The sequence below is a fragment of the Nothoprocta perdicaria genome, unplaced genomic scaffold (assembly GCF_003342845.1).
Source record: "Nothoprocta perdicaria isolate Ctin4 unplaced genomic scaffold, notPer1 scaffold_111, whole genome shotgun sequence".
NCBI classification, from domain to species: domain Eukaryota; kingdom Metazoa; phylum Chordata; class Aves; order Tinamiformes; family Tinamidae; genus Nothoprocta; species Nothoprocta perdicaria.
This window is the reverse complement of record NW_020454217.1, coordinates 1534450-1555097: the sequence shown is the minus strand read 5'-3', so window position 1 is coordinate 1555097 and position 20648 is coordinate 1534450. Positions and strand designations below refer to the sequence as shown.

At 37.6% G+C, this 20648-nt stretch overlaps 1 protein-coding gene across 1 annotated transcript; it reads left to right on the top strand.

Annotated features, from left to right (window-relative positions):
* Positions 1–494: 494 nt before the first annotated feature.
* On the top strand, positions 495–10852 carry CEP55 (centrosomal protein 55). Its single transcript, XM_026051723.1, has 8 exons — positions 495–677; positions 1315–1599; positions 4074–4139; positions 6518–6659; positions 7486–7814; positions 8959–9030; positions 9180–9305; positions 10346–10852. Exons 1-8 carry the CDS (start codon positions 495–497, stop codon positions 10550–10552), a joined length of 1410 nt encoding a protein of 469 aa, XP_025907508.1. The 3' UTR covers positions 10553–10852.
* Positions 10853–20648: the final 9796 nt, after the last annotated feature.

The window sequence follows — 20648 nt, the reverse complement described above, 5'->3', positions numbered from 1 at the left end:
CAGGGGCACAAGTACAGCTCGCGCCTCGCCGCAGCCGTTAACGGTCGCGAGCACGTGTCACGTATCCCAGAGCAGGGCAGCAACAGGAAAGCCCCTGGCTATTGGTCAGGGAGCGCAAGCAGCCAACAGTCGCGCGGCCCCGTCAGCCAATGGGGTGGCTCCTTTTAGCAGCGAGAGCATCCTCGCCTCCGCAGCCGTTAGCACCTACCCCACGGCCCTCTCGCTCAGCCCTCCCTTCCGCGCAGCCGCAGAAGCGTTTTCATTTTCTCCCTCGCGCTTCCTCCCGCCCCGCCTGTTTCGGACCATTGGAGACACCGTAGCCGTCGCTGTGACGGCGGGATTCAAACTCCCGGAAGCGACGCTGAGCCGGCTGGTGGAGAGTGGCGCCGCCGCCGCCACCGGGCAGGGCGGGCGAGTCCCGCGCCCGGAGCCCCCGCGGCCGCCGCCCCCGCGGCCGCCGCCGCCGCCCCCCGCGCTCCTGCCGGTCCTCGAGGATGACCGCGAAGGGCGCCAAAGAGGTCGTGATCGGCAAGTGGGTCTTCAAGCTCGGGAGCCCGCGGGCTGAGGAGGAGCTGGAGAGGCGCCGGCGGGATTCGGCGGCCCTGCGGAGAGGGGCTGAGGAGCTCGCGGAGGGGAAAAGCAACATGACGGGTCCGGAAAGAGAGCGGCTCCTGGAGGTGAGGCGGCGGTGCCTGCTTGTTGTTTAACCCCGGGGTCCCCAGGTTAGGGAGGGGGAATGTCACAGACCTGCTCTGCTGGGTGACCTTTGTATCAAAGTGCTGGTGTCTAGAGAAGTGCATTTTGAAGCTAAAGGATGACTTAGAAATGGAGACTTTCTCCTAATTCATTTACTGTACCTCTTCTGTGACCTCTGCTTGCTGTCACTTTACTTGTGAGAAGGCTCCAAAGCTTCCCAAGAGCCACTAAATATGCTAAATATCACCCAGAAATGACTTGGCAACCCCTTCCTCCTCCAGAAGTGCCTCCAGTACAGCTTGTACATGAAGATTTATGAATTGTACTGATTTCTGTTCATATAGAAACCAAAGCACCTGCAAAGCTTATTTATCTTTATTTATCTTTGCATTACTTCAATCACTTATTTCCTATTTCACCTGCTCTAGACTATATTCTCTCAAATGATCATCACAGCTGTTTTCAGTCAGAAACAGAAAATTACTGTTTTCAGCTAACTAAAATTTAAGAGAGCCTTTCAAAGTAAGTATTTTTTTCAAACTGTTGTTATCTTTCTAATGCCTTGGCTATGTGGACTGACACTCCTATCTGTCACTTCTGGGGGGGGGTTTCTTTTAGAAAATACTTTCACTTGAAACAGAAAAAGAGAAAAACAACCGTATTCTTGGACAGAAGGACAAAGAAATCCAGAACCTAAAAGACAAGCTCAAGTCCAAAACCAAAAACAGTGAAGTATCCTCATTACTTAGTCAACTAGAGGAAAAAACAAAGGAAGCAGAAAAAAGAGAACAGCTACTTAATTCTTTGTCAGAGGAAATGGACCGGTTAAAATGTAACTTAGCTGCTGTTACTGCAAAATGTTCAGAGCTTGAAAACAGAGCTGGGACTTTTCAGCCATCCCAGGTAAGTACTGAACAGGTGTCATAATTATTTATGTTGGACTTGAAACCGTTAAGTAGCAAAATGAATCACAAAACAGCATGGACTGTAAATCTTCCTTCATGTTTTTTGCATGCTGAAATATCCTTTTCTGAAGAGAGGAGGTGCCCAGTTTGACCCTTTGTCAAGTGACGAATGAGCAGAGCACAACTGGCTCCTTCAGTGGCAGCATGTCTGGGGAGGAGAAGTCTCTGCTACTATCCCCCAAGATCCGCTTGCAAGTTCACGTAGAAGCAGTGTGACTAGAGGCACTATGTGTGAGGATTCAGTGTGACTGAACAGCTATGACACCCTTTCTTGAGATCTGCATGGTCAGGGCACTACTAAGGGAAATTTAGCTGTTCACCCAGTTCTGCTTCAGTCATAACAATATCTTTGTCTTCCCTCTTATGAATCCTCTTTTACTCCTCAATCAGTTTTTAAAACTAGTTGCCTGTACTTTACATGACATCAAAAATAGCAAATGCTTCAACGTGTCAGGAGGTAGAGTATGAATAATGAATTACTTCTCTCATCTAAAATGGTTAGAAATTATGGTGCTAGGCAATTGGCTGATTTTATAAGTGGATTTAGTTTTTTTTTTTTATTATTTTTTCACCCCAGTATGTGCTAACGCTCATTGAAAAAATGAAGTGGTATCTCAGCAAGAGGCAGCTTCTAACCTTTAGATGATGCTATTTCCCATGCTACACGAAGAGCTTGAGTACCTTATAAAAATCCCACTTAAACTAAATCCTTAAGCAAGTAAATCATCTTAATTTTCAATGATAATTTATATCATGTTGATCAGTGTTTCATCTTGGGGAGTATTACCAATTTAATCTCCAGTATTAAGAGGTTCTGAAGCTTGTTAGAGAGATAAAGAACGTAAAACTTTGAATTTATCCAACAGACTTCATGCTATTTTTGTCAAAGGACTTGTCATTTTAATAACCACTATAGAAACTTGTTTTATAAACCACACCAGTATCAGAAGCGTATCTCTGAACAGTCTCAAATGAAATCAAAAACTTTTTGGCCAGCTAGAAAACATACTCACTTTGGTTACTAGATGTTATTTATTGTATCTATAGAGTAACCTGGAGAAAGTGTTAAGTTAAATTTCAGTGACAATAGCATAACGTTCTGATGCAAAAATGTTTAGCAGATTAACAGAATGCTAGGGCATAAATAAGTAAATAGAACAACTAAGGCAAATAATCCTCCTGTAATCTAAATACTTTTATTGAAAAAAACGCATGACACTGAAAACTCAAGACCATCCTTTGTAACTTATTCTTCATCACTGTCTCAGCAGCCTGCTGCTTGCAGAGGCATTTCTTTCTATTCTAAGTGTTAACTAGGAAGATCAAAGGAAGCCTACCCATTAGATGTGGTATCTTCTTTGTTAGCACTAGAAACAGGGCTCTCTCCTATTTTTTAAGAGCAGCTTGCTAGCTGTCATGAACTAAAAAGAAACTCCATGGAAGCAATGGATAGCAGAAATGTTATCCTTTGGATTCCACTTGCTAAATTATCTTTTAATGTAAAATCAGCTTTTTCTTCTAAATATTGGCCATGTTTTTCAATGAATGACAATAAAATTTGACTTTGAGTTAAAGTCTTGGAAAGCCTGAAAACAAGTGTAGCAGTGCTTCCTGAAGCTGCTAGGTGGCACACGAGGAGCAGGTACAGTTTGTTGGATTGGAAACAACAGTTGTATGACATAATACTACTAGAATTTTTACAAATGTCACATTCTACTATTTATAGAAATAGGAACCTGATCAATCATAATGTCTCTAAATCCAGGTTTTATTAGTTTAATAGTTTAATTCAAAATATCCTGTATTTTCAGCTACTAAACTTGCCCTAAATCATGTTCCAAAAATCACAGGAAAAAATCTAATAATATGGCTTGGAGTTAGATAGCATTTTTATATCTTAAAAGTTTCCTCTAACTTCCCTCTACACAATTTCAAAACCCTTTTACTATGACTAGTGTGCAGTAAAATGTGATGTTTGGTTATGAACAAAGTAACTGCTTAACTGTTCTTTAGCTGGGTATAAAGGACTCTGAAAGGCATTCTTTAAAGGTGAGTTCTACTGTGGATTGTGCGTCAAAAACCTCAGTCCTTACAGTTCCAGATAGGTCTGCATGCATTCTGAAACACTTACAAAGCTCTGCTTATCTTGGTGAAGTTGTCAAGGGCTCCAGCTTCCCCCAACAACAGGAATAAATTAAATGTAAATCCAATGCACTGTATTTTCCTGGATGTTTTTCTTTTACCTGTATAGAGTATGAAGATCTCTAAATCCGAAAATATCATGGATGAGTCCATGTTTGCTATATATAAAATATTCTTATGCTGATTACTTATGGGAGATTAATAATTACTAGTTTTACTCTTTCAACCAACTAATTTTAAGAACTCTAATGGATTGTTTTTTATCTGCAGGAGGCTGTAATGGACAGCACTGGATCACCAACTGATCTTAATGAAGTTGAAAACCAATTGAAAGATGTAAGTTTCTTGTATAACATTCTAAGGATACATAATCTGTAATGAGATGTATAAGAAAGTAAATTATCACCATGTATGTTTTGACTATAATGGGACCCCAGAGTATGGGTTTCCTTCTAAAAGTATCATACCTAGAATTATTTTGTGACAAGCAGTCCTTAAATAAGGACAGGCTGAAAAAGGTATGTTTTGTGTGGGGGGAGGGAAACACCACCAAACAAACATCCCATCCTTTTTTTATTATTATTATTATTATTATTATTATTATTATTATTATTGTTTCTCATCATCTTCAAAAAGATTCCTTCTTGCAATGTTTGAATAGGGTAGCTGTTGGTAGAAAAGGAGCGGTACTTTAAATTACTTGTAAGCTTTTGTGCTAAATGCTGTCTCTTGTTAAAAGATGGACATAGAAATTAAAGCAGAAATAATGGAAATCATTAAGAGGAGGCAAGGACTGTATTTCTAGTTCTGCGTTTTACGCTGAAGTAGCAACTATTTCTACTACAGTTTCATGTGTTCTTGGTTTATTTTACATGAATATATACAATTTTTAGATAATATATTGATTTTTCCTGTCAATATCATGACCAAAATAAACAAGCCAAACTGGATAGGTAAATGTCTGTACTTCAGGGTGTGGTTTTTGTTTTTTAAGTATACTACCTTTTCCATGTTATACTAACAAGGGTTTCTGGGAACAATTTAAACCATTTTCCCTATAAGTGATTATGCAGATTCTCATTTTTGTTGGAGCCATAACAAGCTTTTCCTGTGCAAGTCTATCTAATTTGAGTTTCAGCTGAAGTATATGCTATAACTACTCTATCCCTTGGGGGTAAGACAAAATTGAATTATGTCACTAACTAAATCTGTATGCAGAAGGGGATGGAAAGCGTACTTTTCCATCCCTTTCCACTTCCCCTCTGAAGCTTAAAATGTTTCAAATTCAAGCTCATTCTGTACTTTTGTATAAAGTTTCCATACAAATGGATCACTTGACATCTACTTGTTCAAAACCAAGTTTTGGCGATAAGACGTATGTGTGCACATGCATGTGCTCCCTTTTCTACACTGCATTTGTTGTCATATAGACTGAGATTAAGAAACTAGTAAGTGGACATTCTGGCCTCTGAGGCACTAAATATTAATAAAACCTTTATACATGCTTCTATATTATTGCAGAAAGCTGAAGTAGTGGTTCTTACATTAATGAACCATAGTACTGGAACAGAAAGCTGAATATACAATTCCTTTGCTACAGAATTATTTCAAGTATAATGACAGCGTGGTGATCTTTAGTTCCCTGTCAGGTTCCCTTGCATACCCAGAAGTCAAGTATGTTTCAAAATTGGAGAACAAAGTTCTTTTTAGAGAATGATCAGGTAACACTGTCTAATGTCAAGTGATATCTGCTGAAAGGGAGGGATCTAGTGGGTCTTGGCAGACAGCAAGCTGGGCATGAGCCAGCAGTGTCCTGGAGACAAAGAAGGGCGGTGGTTTCCTGGCCAATTTTAACAGGAGAATAGCCAGTACATCAATGAAAGTGATCATTCCCCTCCACTCAGCACTTGTTAGACCTCATCTAGCATACTGTGTTCAGTTCCTGGGCCCCCAATACAAGAAAGATGTGAATTAACTGGAGCAATGTTCAGTAGTGAGCCACCCAGGTGGCTGGGTTACTTCCTGAGGAGAGGCTGAAGGAACTGGGCTTGGTCAGCCCGCAGAACAGGTGGCTCTGGGGGAAACTTAACAGGAGACTCCCTGGGAAAAGCCCTGACTAATCTGGTCTGTCCTGACTGCTAACCCTGCCTTGGAAAGCATGACGTTGGACCTGAGACCTCCCATGGTCTTTTCTAACCTGAACTAATTTGTGATTCAAAATGGATATAAAATCCACAGACTTTAAAAAAAAAAAATTACAAACTTTAAATTGTTCAATTAAACTTGAGCTCATTCAATTTGCAAGATGTTATTTTATATTTAAGAAAACGCAAGTTAATAATTTTATAACATGAGGAATGACTAATGGAGGCCTGGTTTTGTTTTTTTTGTTTGTTTTAGTAGCTTTTCCATTTTATTAAGTCATGTAAACAGTATCAGTTTTCATATGGTTAAACTGCTATGATGTTAACTTACGCATTTCAGTTTTGACCTAGCTTTTCAAATGAAGATTTATTATACAGAAAAGGCTATTAGAATTTTCAGAGTAGAAATCAACTAATTTATTTTAAAATAAAATCAAATGTATAATGTATAGTTTTTCTAATAAACAAGACTGATACTTTTAGAATGTGATTATTTAGCAGAATTTATTTTGTGAGTATGTATGCATGCTTTTGGGGGCTTGATTGTTTTCCCCATTCATTTGTATGAAGGCTCTTGAGAAAAACCAGCAGTGGCTCCTGTACGACCAGCAACGTGAAGCGTATGTCAGGGGACTGCTGGGCAGGATCTTTGAACTTGAACAAAAGTCAGAAGTCATTTACCACCAGCATGTAACAGAAACCAGTGCAGAAGGTACTGATTTATTTTTTTCCAAAAGTGAAATAATTAAACCATAATTATCTAGAGAACAAGTCTTGTGAAAACAAGTTATAGCACAAAACCACAAATTAATTCTCTCAACCTTTGGTTCCTTAATGATAAAATTTGGATAAATAAAGTTTCTTTGTTTCCTGTTATCTAACTTCATTATTTAATCCACAGATCTCTGTTGTTCTTATCTTCTTCATTACATGTGGTTCTTAAAAGCCTTAACACTCCATTGGCAACCTTTCTATTTGCACAAAGTGTTGAGGCAACTGTTTTTATGCCTCCCATCCTTCAAAGTACACACTCAACCTACATGAAGGAAGTATTTAGAGTTTATTGCCTAGGTGTGGATCAAGTTTTTGGGGCTTTTTTTTTTTTTTCAAAATAAATATTATAAAGATGATTAAGGCCTTGTACCTCCTTTACTCCTCTGAACACCTCTTACCTGGCATGAAAAACTGATAGGTTTGGCACTTAACTATAACAGTGTTTCGCAATATGGATCTGCTCACCTCTAGTTCACCTCTGTGCTATGTGGTTTCTTAACAGTGATGGGGCACCCCTTCCCTACGGTGCCTTCAGGCCAGTTTGTGTAGTGCTTGACTAGCACATGGAGTAAAACTAAGATCACGCTGAACATAAGTTTCAGAAGCAATTGGCTTGATATCCTTATTATCAAAGCAATAATTTCATATATGCCAAAGCTGATCTGCATATTTTTTTGCTTTTTCACACTTTGAAATGCCATCAAAGGATCTTGCTCTTTGTTTTTAAGTTTGACTTTTTCATTTTCATGCTACTGTTTCAATAGTTCCAGCTCATGAAGGTCCTCTACAAGAAAAGCAAAAGTATTATGACCAACTGTTACTAAGTGCTAAAAGTGATCTTGAGACTGAAAGACGCACTATAACCCTACTGAAATCTGAACTTAATGAATTAAAAAAGAAGTATGAAGAAACACAACGAGAAATAATTAGTTTAAATGCCTTACTGCAGTCACAACAGGTTGTTGAAATGAAGACTCTAGAAAATGAAAATAAAATCAAAGGTGATAAACTGCAGAGGCTGAAAGAAGAAAATGAAATTATTAAAGAACAGCTCAGAGAAGAAAAGAAAAAGTCTGATGGTCTTTTATCTCAGGTAAGTAGATCCATTTGAAAATTTAAGATCATTTAAAAAAGAATCAAGAGAGCTTGAAAAGTCTTGTTTTATCAGAATGTACCATCATTCACTTGTTCTGGTAAATGTCTGCTTTTTATATCCATTTAGACTTGTCTTTTGTTTGTATTTCAAATTGGATTTTTTTTAAATTTAGATCAAAATCCTAAATCTTACACAATTTCCTTGTTAAACATATACTATTTCAATTATTTCCCTAGTCTGGCAGGGCACAAGAACAAGCAGGGAGCAGTGAGATTGATTCTTTTCATTACTGACTGAAGATTGATAATTCTTGCTTTATGCGCTCCTTAGCACATAAACATTTCTCCTATGTGGAGGGTTACAGTGGTCTCTTGTTCAGAATCTTCCTATCGGCACAGTTAAGCTGACAAAGATTCTGTTGAAATTTCTTTGTCTTAACAAAAGCATAGCATGATATCTTCTAGAGAGAAGCTGGAAAGTCCTTCCTTAAAGATCAATCCTTTGGGCATCCAACTATGATAAACTAGCTACTTGAAAAAGTTTGTGGTTAATAACATCAAGCAATGTTGAATCAAGTTCTGGGTTAGGAGGGTAAAATTCACAGGGTGCAAAATTAGATCTAAGCCAACCAACTTAGCTTCCTAAACACAGGCTGATTTTTCACTGGTTAGTACTGATTAAAAGCTGTTAGTTTTTGTAGCTGAACAATAGTATTCACTATAAAGTTTGATATGTTCTGATAACCAAGGATATTTTGTGGCATGCATATATTTAATCCATTATAGCTAACCTTTTCTGACTCTTAATGTTGTTCATTTTACTTTAACAATTTACACTGCTTCCCTCTGCAGTTATTACATTCTGTTAGGGGTAAGAATAGGTTTTTCATGTGTATATTTTTGTCTTAAGGCATCCTATCAATTGCCTAAGAAAGAGTTTTGTTTTGCTTCTTTTTTTTGTCTTGTTTTTTTGAATTGCAAAATGATTTTGTATTCCTTCCTCCTCCTGTACTAACAATGTTCCTCAGGGAAACATTAGAAATATAAAAGTTTAGTTTCATCTCTCTTCTATTTCATTTGTTAAGCTTATTAACAATTACATATGGAAGTTCTTTTTTTAAAGATTTTTTTCTGCCTTGTAGGTACAACTTCTTCATAAGTCACTGCTTAAGCAGCAGGAGGAACATACTAGGATAGCTTTGTTGGAACAACAGGTACATAATTATATGGTTAGATGTTGAGCTGACTACTCAAGAATTTGTTTTTTAATCCTTACTATAATGATTGATTTAAATATATAAAATGTTTTTTTTCCTGATTCTTAATTCTTACCTGACATCTTTTACTTTCTGGGGGGTGCCAGATCCAGATGTGTACCACAGACTTTGAGAATGAAAAGCTGGATCGACAGAATTTGCAGCATCAGTTGAACAAAGTTCTTAAGGAGCTGCGCAAGGCCAGAGAACAAATAACCCGCCTAGAACCTGTGGTATGTACTTAGGCCTTCTATTATCGTCAACAAAAATTCACTTCAAAAAAATTCTGTAAAAAATTCTATTTTCTATTCTAATTCTATTTTCTGTCAGAACCCTTAACTTGGCTTTTGCCTGTTGCACAATGACAAAGCTGCAGTGTGCTTCTACCTGAACATACCTTTAGTGATTAGGGAACATTCCTTAAATGTAGAAATTTGAATTATTTAACCCTACTCCCCCCTCTGATGTAGGATAGATCACTAAAATGCTACGTTTCTCATTTCCTTAAAAGAAAGAGAAAGGGCATCCATCTTATTGTGAGGACCACAGTCTTACTGCTGCTTACATAAGAGCAATATATAATGAGTACCACCTGGATTTGATCCCCTAGTTCCTAGGGGAGGATTAAGTATTTAACAAGGCATTGATCTCTTCTGCCTTATTGTAGCCTGGATTGCTCTCGTCTTGAGCGGAGATGTGTTTGGGACTGGGACCCTATAGACTAAGGCATCTTGTGAGACTAGGTGAGAGCTGAATAGGATTGCTAAGATCACAATTCTGGACTAATCTAAATGAAACAGACTTCAGTTCTGAATGTATGTGCCCTGCACTACAGCAGGTCTGGAACTGCTTTGTGTGTACCTTTTTGGTAATAAGCACAAGCTCCTTAAAAAAAAATTTGCATGAGAGGAATTCTTATGCAGATCTGCTATACTCTTATACTGCTATATTTCTCCTGAGTTGTATGCAAGTTTGAGAAGTGGAGCTCTGCATTCATCTAATAAAACACTATTTCATCAACTCCTTTTAAATAGTCTTCAGAAAAAGCGATCTGCAGTCTAGTTTCAGTGTGGTTTTGAACTATGTAACACACTGATATTGCCCTGCGTTAATGTATGGAGCACAATTGCATTCAGCCATCTTGAAAAATTCTTCTCTTAATTCTACAGCATGAACGAGGGGTGTGTGCCATCAAAGCTTAATATTCATTCCTATTGCTACTTGATCGAGACATGAAAGCCACAGTTGCATGAAAAGGTTTCTCCTTTTCCAGAAACTCCAGGAATCTGGACATATGGAACCACAGGAAGGTCTGCAAGCAGCATTTGAAGAGAAGATGACAGTATACGACACAAGTCCTTCCCTGAAACGTTCAAATCTCCTTGATGAAAGTTTTCTTGAGTGTCCTAGATGTAAAATGCAGTACCCAACAAGCCAGCATAGGGAATTACTAGCACATATTGACTTTTGTACAGCTTGAGCTCAAAATAGACTTGCCATCTTTGATTTTTAAATACTGCCACTTTGCAGTTTTACAAAGAGAAACTGCAGTCCTTTTTAGGCTTTTTTTTTTTAACGGTTTTGTGAAGGACTACTAGTTTAATAAGTCACTTTAACAAAAACATTTTAACTTATTTGGCCTTAAATATTTTACCTAGCATGTCTGTAAAAATATTTCCATTACAGCCAAATATGCAGTAGACATTTTTCACAATTATCTTCAAAAAGTAAACTACTGACCTTTTTCCTTTTTTTTATTGTTTGTGGGATTTCTTTTTCTTTTTTTTTCTTTCTTTTTTTCCTCCTGCTATTAGAAAGGAGATCAGTAAAAATATTTATTTATTGTGTCAGGTTTTATTTTACTACTTGACATGTCTAGCTCAACTTAGTTGACTACTAAGTCTGAAAATAGCCCTTGTACCCTAATTGGCAGTAACAGCTACAAAATGGTTTTGGCCCTGGTAGAATTGATCTCTTTAGGTCTGTCTCCAACAGGCTAGGCTATTTCTATGCATCTCTACACAATGTCCTTATATTTATGTCACCAAAAAGCTAGAGTGGTAGGGAAAATGTCATTGCTACTTTCAACTCGTGTTTTCAACAGTGCTTTTAAGTCACTTATTCTCCTGAATCACAGTCTTGAGTGACTTAAAGCAGGTGTGAAAATGCTCATTAATAGGCAAGTACTAGAAAAATGTCATCTTGGCAAATCTGTCTAATGAAAAAGGTTTACATTTCAGACACCATCAGGGATCATTTGAGAAATCTGAATACAGATTTACTTAAGTAAACTCTTGTTGCACTTCTGTATCTTACTAGTTAAAGTTGGGAAATATCCCTTTAAATCTGTGTTATCCTCTTCATCTGTCCTATTTTAAAAACACAGGTTTTAATAAAATGCTGTCATGAATCTGAAGTGTCATTTTATTTTAGTATTAATATGGGAAACAAGGTAGCAATAAATTCTTGCCCTACTTCAGTAATTGTCAAAACTTTCCTTGAGAACTCACCCATTTGCAATCAGTTTTGCAATCAAAGATAGGGTGGACTCAGAAGTCTAACAAACCCTGCTTCCACATCTCATGCTTTTCCCATGAGGGGAATTTTATTTCATGCCTCTAAGCAACTCCTAAATTCAGCATAATAACTATCCTTTTCATCCCACTGTAATAATACTGTTCTCCTATATTTAACTGCATTTTTAGAAGTTAAACTTGTCTTTTTCTAACAACCACCACACTAATCATCTACTACTCTCTTCTCAGCTGTTTAACCAGCATGGTTTCTACAGGAAGCAATTGTGAACATTTTATCAAGTAGGAATTAAATTTGCCTGCCCCAGGTCAACAATGTTCTCATTAATAACCGAAGCTTTCTTAAATTAGCAACAACCCCTTCCCCTTTAGAGGTTAGTGCTGCAGAGGGTATCTAAAAGGTACAGCTTGTTAAGTGCTTGGTTATTTAATATTCAAGTGAGTAGATTCAAGTAAAATTCATAATTTGATAAATTTTAAAAGGCTTTGATCACTGCAGTAGCTGTTCCTAGCTTTAACTGTGAATTAACATTTACCTGCTAATTTTTTTTTAAAGTATGAATTTACACATTATACTACTGTGGTGTACATTGAAAAATATCAAAATGGAATGTCAGAAGAGTCACTTTGAAGGCAGACTCACAAATAGTATTTACAACTTCTTATGTATGACTAGAACCATCTACATCATGGAATTCCAATGCATTCAGAAAGTTTACATTTGTTCATGCAGTTTACACCACTGCCTTTTTCTGCCACTGTTTAAGACTCTTAACTCCTAAGACAGGAATTATTCCCAGTGTCCTAAGAATAAATATACAAAAAAAAAGTCTGATTTCTCTCTAGTTTTATCTAGGATCTCTGGGATTTGTGCCTAATGGAATCATTTTAAGACTAAGACTTGCCTATAATCTTAGCTCTTTATCGGTAGAAAGCAATAAATAAAGTTTCTAGATATCAAGTATTTACCTTTTTTTGAGCATGGTCTGAGCATCTGTCCATTTCAAAGAGCTGGCTTTAAGTGCTAAACCCTAAGATAGTATATTCCAACCCAGCAGGAATTCTGTGCAGTATGCATCACCTAAAGATGCTGGTCTAGAGAAACTTAGATTAAAACTAGAGTTTACCAATACTAACATGCTTGAGAAATCTGGCTTTCAGGTATAGCAAAGTGAATGGAAAGAGCAAGTGAATTAAAATGTTTTGATGCAATCTGCTATGACTGAAAAGTTAGCTATATATAACAACTCATTTTTACACAAGAACACCTTACAATGAATCATCCTGTCATCAGCTCCTAATCCTTTACTTGCTTGTGCAACTTTGAATCCATTTCTGACCTATTTGTTTTTGGTTTTCATAAAATCTTACATGCAGTTATTTGCTACGTGCAAGCAGGTGTTCTACAGATGTTTGTGCAAACTATAAAATAAAACATTTAACTATCCACATAAAAACTGGCAGGAAGACGTTGTGCTTGTTATGCTGTAAAACAGTCGCACTGAACAACACAAATATTTAGAAACAACTGGACCTCACTGCTCACCTGACAAAGAACACTAACATGAATGATAGAAGGTCTTCAGGGTGCCTAGGCTCACTATTGCTTTCGTGACATCTCTATAACAAAGCACTGATGAAATGGAATAGTACAGTGAAGTAATAAAAATATAGCAGTAGTAGAGATGTAGATACTTCATTTTTAATCTGTCACTTTTCATTTTAATTTCCACATTTTATAATGATTAAACAATGTTAAGACTACAGTAGCAGTTGTGGCTATGGTTTTATCTTTAAAATGATAAGGAATTATGTCTATCATAGAAGAAAGATACAGTTAGGGATTAACACTAGTAATACAAGCTACTTTATGTACAGCAGGACTCCACAGCTCCAAACCTGTAACAATCCTTCATCTTTTCCTTCCTCTAACTTGAAAAGTAAATGCCAGAGTTACATAGCAAGTACCTGCAATCAGTTCTGTGGAAAAATCTTTGCACATTAGAAACATGGAAATGTCACTCTGAAAGTTTTAACACAAACCTTGAGGCAATAGTTGTATATTTACCACAGCAGGTGAGTTTATAGCTGTATTTACATAGTTATATATATATGTATATAGATATAGCTATAGGTGGGTTTATAGCTTACCATATTGCAGAATTATCAGAATTAGTTTCAAAATTAACATCATTGCAAAACTCAGGCTAAGGCTTATTTGGTGAGTTTATAAATTGGCTAGACCTAGTGAAGCTCAGCTGAGAGAACTCAGACCTCTCTGAAGTCATTCAAGAGCAGCTTGCTGCTATATCTGAGAATTCTGGAGTGCAAGAGGGATTTCAAAAGACTAGAAAGAGAATAAAGAAAAACACAGTGCTTAATAATGGAGAGGAGGGGTTGCCAAAGAATTTCAGATCAAACCATCCTAACTTTAATTCCTCGAACAGAAAAAAAAAAACCACTGTCATAGCACTGGTAGGGAGAATCATAACATATCTATTCAATTTTCTTAATTGAAGAAGTGTTGTGGATGGAGAGAAAAGTTATGTTAAAATGAACTTTCTGTTTCACACGCCAGTTTCATAGCAAGGTAGCAAAACATAATCATTTCCTTTAGTCTATACACTGGGTGCACAAGCTGAAAATTTGTATTCTGTAATTAGGCATCAATAATGAAGTACCACAAGAACAGCCACACTTAGATCTTTGTTCTGCCCCATGATCTTATATATTGCCTCCAACAAGCAGCCAAAAGGAGATGCTGAGAGTATAGCAGCAGGATAGTGGAAGCTGGGACCTATTGTTAATCGTCCAAGGGATCTTAGAGGGCCAGATACCATTTCCATGTGTTAGTACCTCTCACTGCACTTTGCTGTTGAGCGATGATGCAGATGCTAGAACAGAGTACACCAAGTCTGGCATACTCCAAGGTAAGAATGGAGAGCTCTTTAGAGACCAGCATTAATTTTCAATTTGTCAATAATAATGATCTGAAATAGGGTAAGTAAAATAAATGTTACAGGTAGAAACATCAACTATCTAAATGCAAAATAAATAGTATCAATATATCAGATCTTCAGAAAGGATTTTAGGGAATATAGAAACTGAACATGACTCAATATCCCACTTGCATAGTCTTGCAACAGTTTTATAATGGGATGAATAAACAGACTTTACACATTTTACACATAGTCCTTCCTTTTTAGTCAATAGTGATAAGACTTTTAGCTCACATACTGTATGCAATTTTAAGTATTGTACTTTAAGAACAACTTACACTAATGAGAATATAGGACTTCTTTAGGATTTCTGATAAAATCAGAGAAGAATTGGGGTTATAAAGTCTAGAAAAGATCATAAAAAATGGCAAAATTTCATATACAGACAGGAAGAAATAAATTCTTATATTCAGTGAGAAAAGTAACAAGCTCATAAACCGCAACGGGGTAATTCTGACAGGAGGAAAATCTTTCTGATAGTTATAATAGATAAGCAGTGAAGCATATTGCTCATGGAGGCTGTAAAATCTCCACCATGGAAGATTTATAAGGACAGTTATACAACTATCTAAACCATTCCTGACAGATGGTTCTATCTTGGGTCTGGGGCATCAACCAGATGATTTATCAAGGTCCCCTGAAGCCCTATTTTTTAATGACATTATATATAGACTTGTAAAGCAACAAACCATAAGATATCAACCAAATAAAAAGCAGAGAACATAAGGGCTGGCCTTTCTGACTCTCCACATTTCATTACAAGCAGAATAGCTACCTCATAGAAGTCTTAAGTTGTTAAGAACAACTTAACCTGTTCCTTACCTCATAAACTTCTAGTCTGAGCACACAAAGCCATTTTAAATCAAGATTGGGATTATGCATTTTAACTCTGCTGGAAAGCAAGGCAAACTGTGAGAGTACAACTTGATGTCACATAATTCCCTAGGGTTGAGAAATGCCTTATTCCTACAGTACTGTAAGGAACAGTGCTGTGATGTCTAATTTCTTGGCACATTGTGCTGTTGCAACTTTCACAACCCCAAGTGGGAGGTGCTGCTGATTCACAGATGCAAATTTTTTTCGAGCTTTAGCTGCCTAAGACAAATGAGAGTCATTCCTTGAAAAAGAAAAAAAGAAAAAAAAAAAAAAAAAAAAGGAAGAGAGGCAGACTTCAAGTATGACAGAGTGACACTTTCCCTTACTCCCAATCTCCACTCCAGAACTGGAACTGGATTCTCCAGAGGACTAGTACCACCTCACCAACCACTCTGTTGCCTCTCTGACCAATAGTCAGAGTCAGTCTGATATTTTAAGTATTTCATGCTGTATAAACAGTTCCAAAATGAAAAGACCAACACAAAGTGTCTCAAAAAATACCCTAAAACAAAAAATTCTGAGACCTTAGTAGAACTAACTTTTTCTTGATCAAAGTGCAGCCAGGTTTAGTCGCTGGATCTACTCAAAACTGGTGAATAAGCACACTGCCTCAGCAAAAGCACAGGTTGTACCAATATAACAAGTGTGATCTGGTCAGTATTATCTCAAACAACTAGACACAAACTATATGGCATAATCTAAGTAGCCATGTGTTCTGGACATGGTTTACAAGAAGCTCTAAATCACACCTCTTTAATCATCTCATATCAAATTATAAGGCAACCAGACCCCAAATAGCCAGTGATAATGAAAAACATGAACAGTGTGGGGAATAATATTATTTAGTATTACACTTGGGAAGATAGAAGATTTTGCAACAGACTTTAGAGCGTGCTCTGTACTTTCATGGGTGTTAACAAGCAGAAATTTTATGGTTCTCCAGTCCTAGCTTAATGCTAACTATGCATATGGCTTGTGTTCCAGTGAAGATTGATTTTCGTTGTAGCAGGAAGCATTCTGTAGCATTCTGTAGCATATTCCTCAGAAATATTTTGCTTCTAAAAGTTTTAACCCTCATTTTGACCTGAAGACCCCCCTGTTGCATCCAAAAGATTACTCTTCTAAGAGGTACAGAGAGGAAGCCTGTTCTGCTTAAGCCCCATGAATAGGAGTATTCTGTAATCATTGGGCTCTTGAATAAGAGGGAAGATAAAATCCTCCCTGTACATGCGCAGCCTAATGTGTTAATGTGCACAAAACACTCCCACCTAAGTTTGTCTCATGACTAAGGTTGGTGAAAAGCATGCTTTTCATGAAGACAGCATGCTACACAGCATGCTAAAATGTGTAAGATACACAGCACACTATTTGCTTTGATGGCTCTGCATCAAAGGCCAACAGCAGGAATATAAGTTAACTTCAGGCACATCTGAAAGTTAGCAACTTAAGGTGAAACTATGGGAGGAGAGGGATGACGTTGCTAGATCTGCTGGCACTTACATTTTAGACTAGATACTTAATTCTCCATTTAAATATAGCAAAGGTGATCTACCAAATCCTATAATGTCTGATATCTTACAGTCATCGATTAAATACTGATTAAATACTCCCAAAATACAAATTACTTTCTTTTTAGAAAGCACATCTACAGAGCACATGAACAGAAAATATCCCTCTGTCTGAGGCACAGGTCAGGATTTTGCTACTACAACTTGAATCAGTAGCGCTACTGGCATGTATCCCAGGAAGAACAGCAGCTTCTGATGGATCTTGATTTCAGGAAAAGGAGACTTCCAGAAAAAGTAGTGACTAGCTGTTGACAAGACCACATACATCTATAGAAGGATCTGATTATTTGTAGTGGAGTGGGTAAGCTTCCTACAATATGAAGACAAACAATTGCATTCATATTTCTACCATCATTTAAACAGGCAGAGATTATGAACTCAGGACAGTTTAAGACAGCTACTTCAACTCACTGAAATGGAAGTATACTGTAGTTAAAAAATCTCTAGATATCAAAACACACTCAAATGGATTTTTACTTGAAACAAGCTTCATAAATGCATAACTTCTTTCAAATAGAGTATTAATAGTCTTCGGAAGCATTATAGCTGCAGTATTGTATGTACCAGAGAAAAAATGGAAATAGAAAGTTAACTTGAGTTGCACTTCATGCCAAAGAAAAATTTCTTATTATATAGACACAGTTCGAGTCACCTACCAACTTGGAAACTCTTTTGTGAAGACAAACGGTCAACATCTCTAACACAACAAACTTAAATCATTTAGCAAATACTAAACACACAATACATCTGCTATAAAAGTCAGTATTATCTACTCACTGTGATACAGGTGCAAGGAAATACTGTACAAAGACCTAAACAACAGGATGCATATGAAAAGATATATAATTATTGCTTTACTAGGTCATGTCCAAACACAACAAGAATTCTCACCTTCTAGTATTACCCAGACAAGGAAGTCCCTCTCTTGGTCATCATTTCTCATGCCCAAGAAATAAACATGCTGAAGTATCTACCCCCATTTGCCCTGATAGTTCATAGTTGTCAGGGAAACAACTCAAAAAAAAAACAAAAAACAAAAAACAAAAAACAAAAAAAAAAAAAAAAAAGAAAGAAAGAAAGAGCTTGGGTTATGGTATCAGGTAATAGTCCTTACTCGCCATACAGAAGACTGAGACTCAGACCTTACATTCTACGAAAAAAAACATACAGGGAGAAACATTTTGTGTGCGTGTGTCCAGAATTGTGTAACTTGAGTTGATTCCAGATTTCATCACCTCTAAGCAGAAGAAAGCATATAGGCTGAAAAAAATGATATAGATTAAGCAATCATAACAGGTTTCCAGGCACTAATCACTTCCTTGTCACCACCATGTGTGGATTATGTACAGCACACAGCATCCACCCATTAAAGTACTGCAAGACAAGCTACACTGAGGGTTACAATTCCTTTCTTCCTCAGACTTTATACCATGATAGTTGGTATAAACTGTAGCTCTCCAAGAGCAAATACAGTTTTTGCACTTCTTGGGAGGCAAAAAAAATCCTTTTTTTTTGGGGGGGGGTGGGGGGGCAGGCAACGGGGGGAAATGGTAAATGGATCCATTAGATCCATGAGTACTCAGACTGCATTTGTTTCAGTAAGGAGCTCCAGTTCCTTGCTGAATTCTAGCTGAAACAAGCATGTCCCTTCACATATCTTCAGTCCCTCTGTACAGTATTTGGTACCCAGGACACAGTGAAGCTCTCTCATTAATACCGAAAGCAGTATTTTGTTTTGGTTCTCCTGAGCAAACAACAGGCTCATGCCAAATAAATAACATTTTCATTCACAACTAAGGTCCAAAGATAAAGGTGATCCTAATTAAAGAAGATGAAGTGCATTTCCAATGCTCTCCCAAATCATCTCAGTTTCAAACCTTTTGCTCTTCTACAATATTCCTTTCTCTCAACTGAAAATGTCAGCATTCTACCAGCGATGATACCTTGGATGTTTCTCTTTTTATTTTCTGTATCCTATTCTGTTTCTAAATAGTTTATTTTACTCTGAACTGATTGAATAAGATTCTGAGTTCATCTTTCACTATAGCCAAAGGAAATTTACTAAAGATTTTACTCATAATACAACTTGCATTTTACCTGCACGATTGTTTGTCAGCTGCCCACCACGTTAATGTTTGTGCAGGTACAATAAGATCACCTTCTCCAACAGCCTAGCCTATATTCAGAACTGACAACACCACTGTCAGTGCCCAAAACCTTAGCACTAACTTGCTGATCTGTGAGGTTTGACACCTGGAAGGTATTCAGTGTATTTCAGGATTCTCTAAGCATTTTGCAGAATCAGTCCATAAGACAGCCAACATAAATTGTGGTGGGATATGTCTACTTTTGATCACAAATACAAATAAACATCCTCAACACGGTTAGAAAATTTCCTGAAACCTTTGCAATAAGGGTGCAGATTTTTTTTAATCCTAACAAATGATGTAAAACGAAACACTTGCCAGTCACTTGTACAGGCAGTTACCAAAAATGATCTTTGCAAGTCTGCCTGTTGTCTTCATTTGAGTTCATAGCAGCCACCTTCTTAATAGCAATCTGCCTACATTTCATACAGTCCAAGACAAATCAGCAGGAAGCAGCAGGAGCATATCATCTGATTTAAGCTGCACTGCAAACTTTCTAATGAGACAGAATAGCCAGTAAGAGCTATCTTAGCTCAAGAGAAAACATTCTTATTAAAATCAGAGCAAAGTCTGCACTGGCAAAGATGGGGGAACCAGTCCAGTAAAAATCTAACTCTTGTCAATCTTCGCTAAACAATATTCTCCCAGAATAACCAAGTTTCTGGAATTTCCACTACTGCCATTATACAACAAGTTCCTTGAAAAGGTCACATCCATCTACAAGCAAGGTCCATTTGCAAAATCCTACTGCTACCAGTTTGGAATTGCTCTGGACTAAGAGTAAGTTAATGATGAGAACCAGAAGGAGGAGCTGCACGTGTCCAAGCCTGTAACTGAAACCTTAAGCAGCTGCATGGGCACAGGATCAGACCAATTCATCCATAACTGACTGACATTATACAACTGTTTACATACATTCTGAAAGCATTTTGTCTTCTTTTTATAAGGCATTACCTGCTTGCCTGCGGTGATTTACGTGTCTTGCTCCTGGTCCATTTGTAAATCATCTGCAATGAAAAGCATAGGAGGAAACATCTGCTTTCCTTACCATTCCAGCAATTGCTTCCAGGAAGGAAGGTCTAGAGAAAAGACACCAGGTATTTTCCAGTTATGTCTTGATTTATGAGACTTCTTTAGCAAGAGGTCTAAGGCAGATGGTTGAGCTGCTGAATAAAGATCTACAGCAAAAGGACCTGCAAAGCTTTATGTTGTGACACTTGCCCACAATGTGGGGTCACTACTGGCAGCGCAAGCAATTTGCAGGACCACTGCCTCCAAAAGCCACCCTCAAGACATGAGAGCAAAGGTAAAGTACTCTTCTCTTTTTACCTTAAAACACTGCCAGTTATCCCAGGCTGCCGAGCAGAGTCCTCAGAGCAGCTCTTCAGCCCTCCCTCCTCAGTATCCCCTGCAGGAGGTCCCACTGTTGGGGCCAAGCAGCCCAGAGGCCTC

Excerpts from the sequence above, each read along its gene's own strand:
- CEP55 (XM_026051723.1), top strand. The coding sequence starts at position 495 with ATGACCGCGAAGGGCGCCAAAGAGGTCGTGATCGGCAAGTGGGTCTTC. Across the intron at positions 1,600-4,073 it reads GGACTTTTCAGCCATCCCAG|GAGGCTGTAATGGACAGCAC; the intron begins GTAAGTACTGAA and ends TTTTATCTGCAG. Across the intron at positions 9,031-9,179 it reads TAGCTTTGTTGGAACAACAG|ATCCAGATGTGTACCACAGA; the intron begins GTACATAATTAT and ends GGGGGGTGCCAG.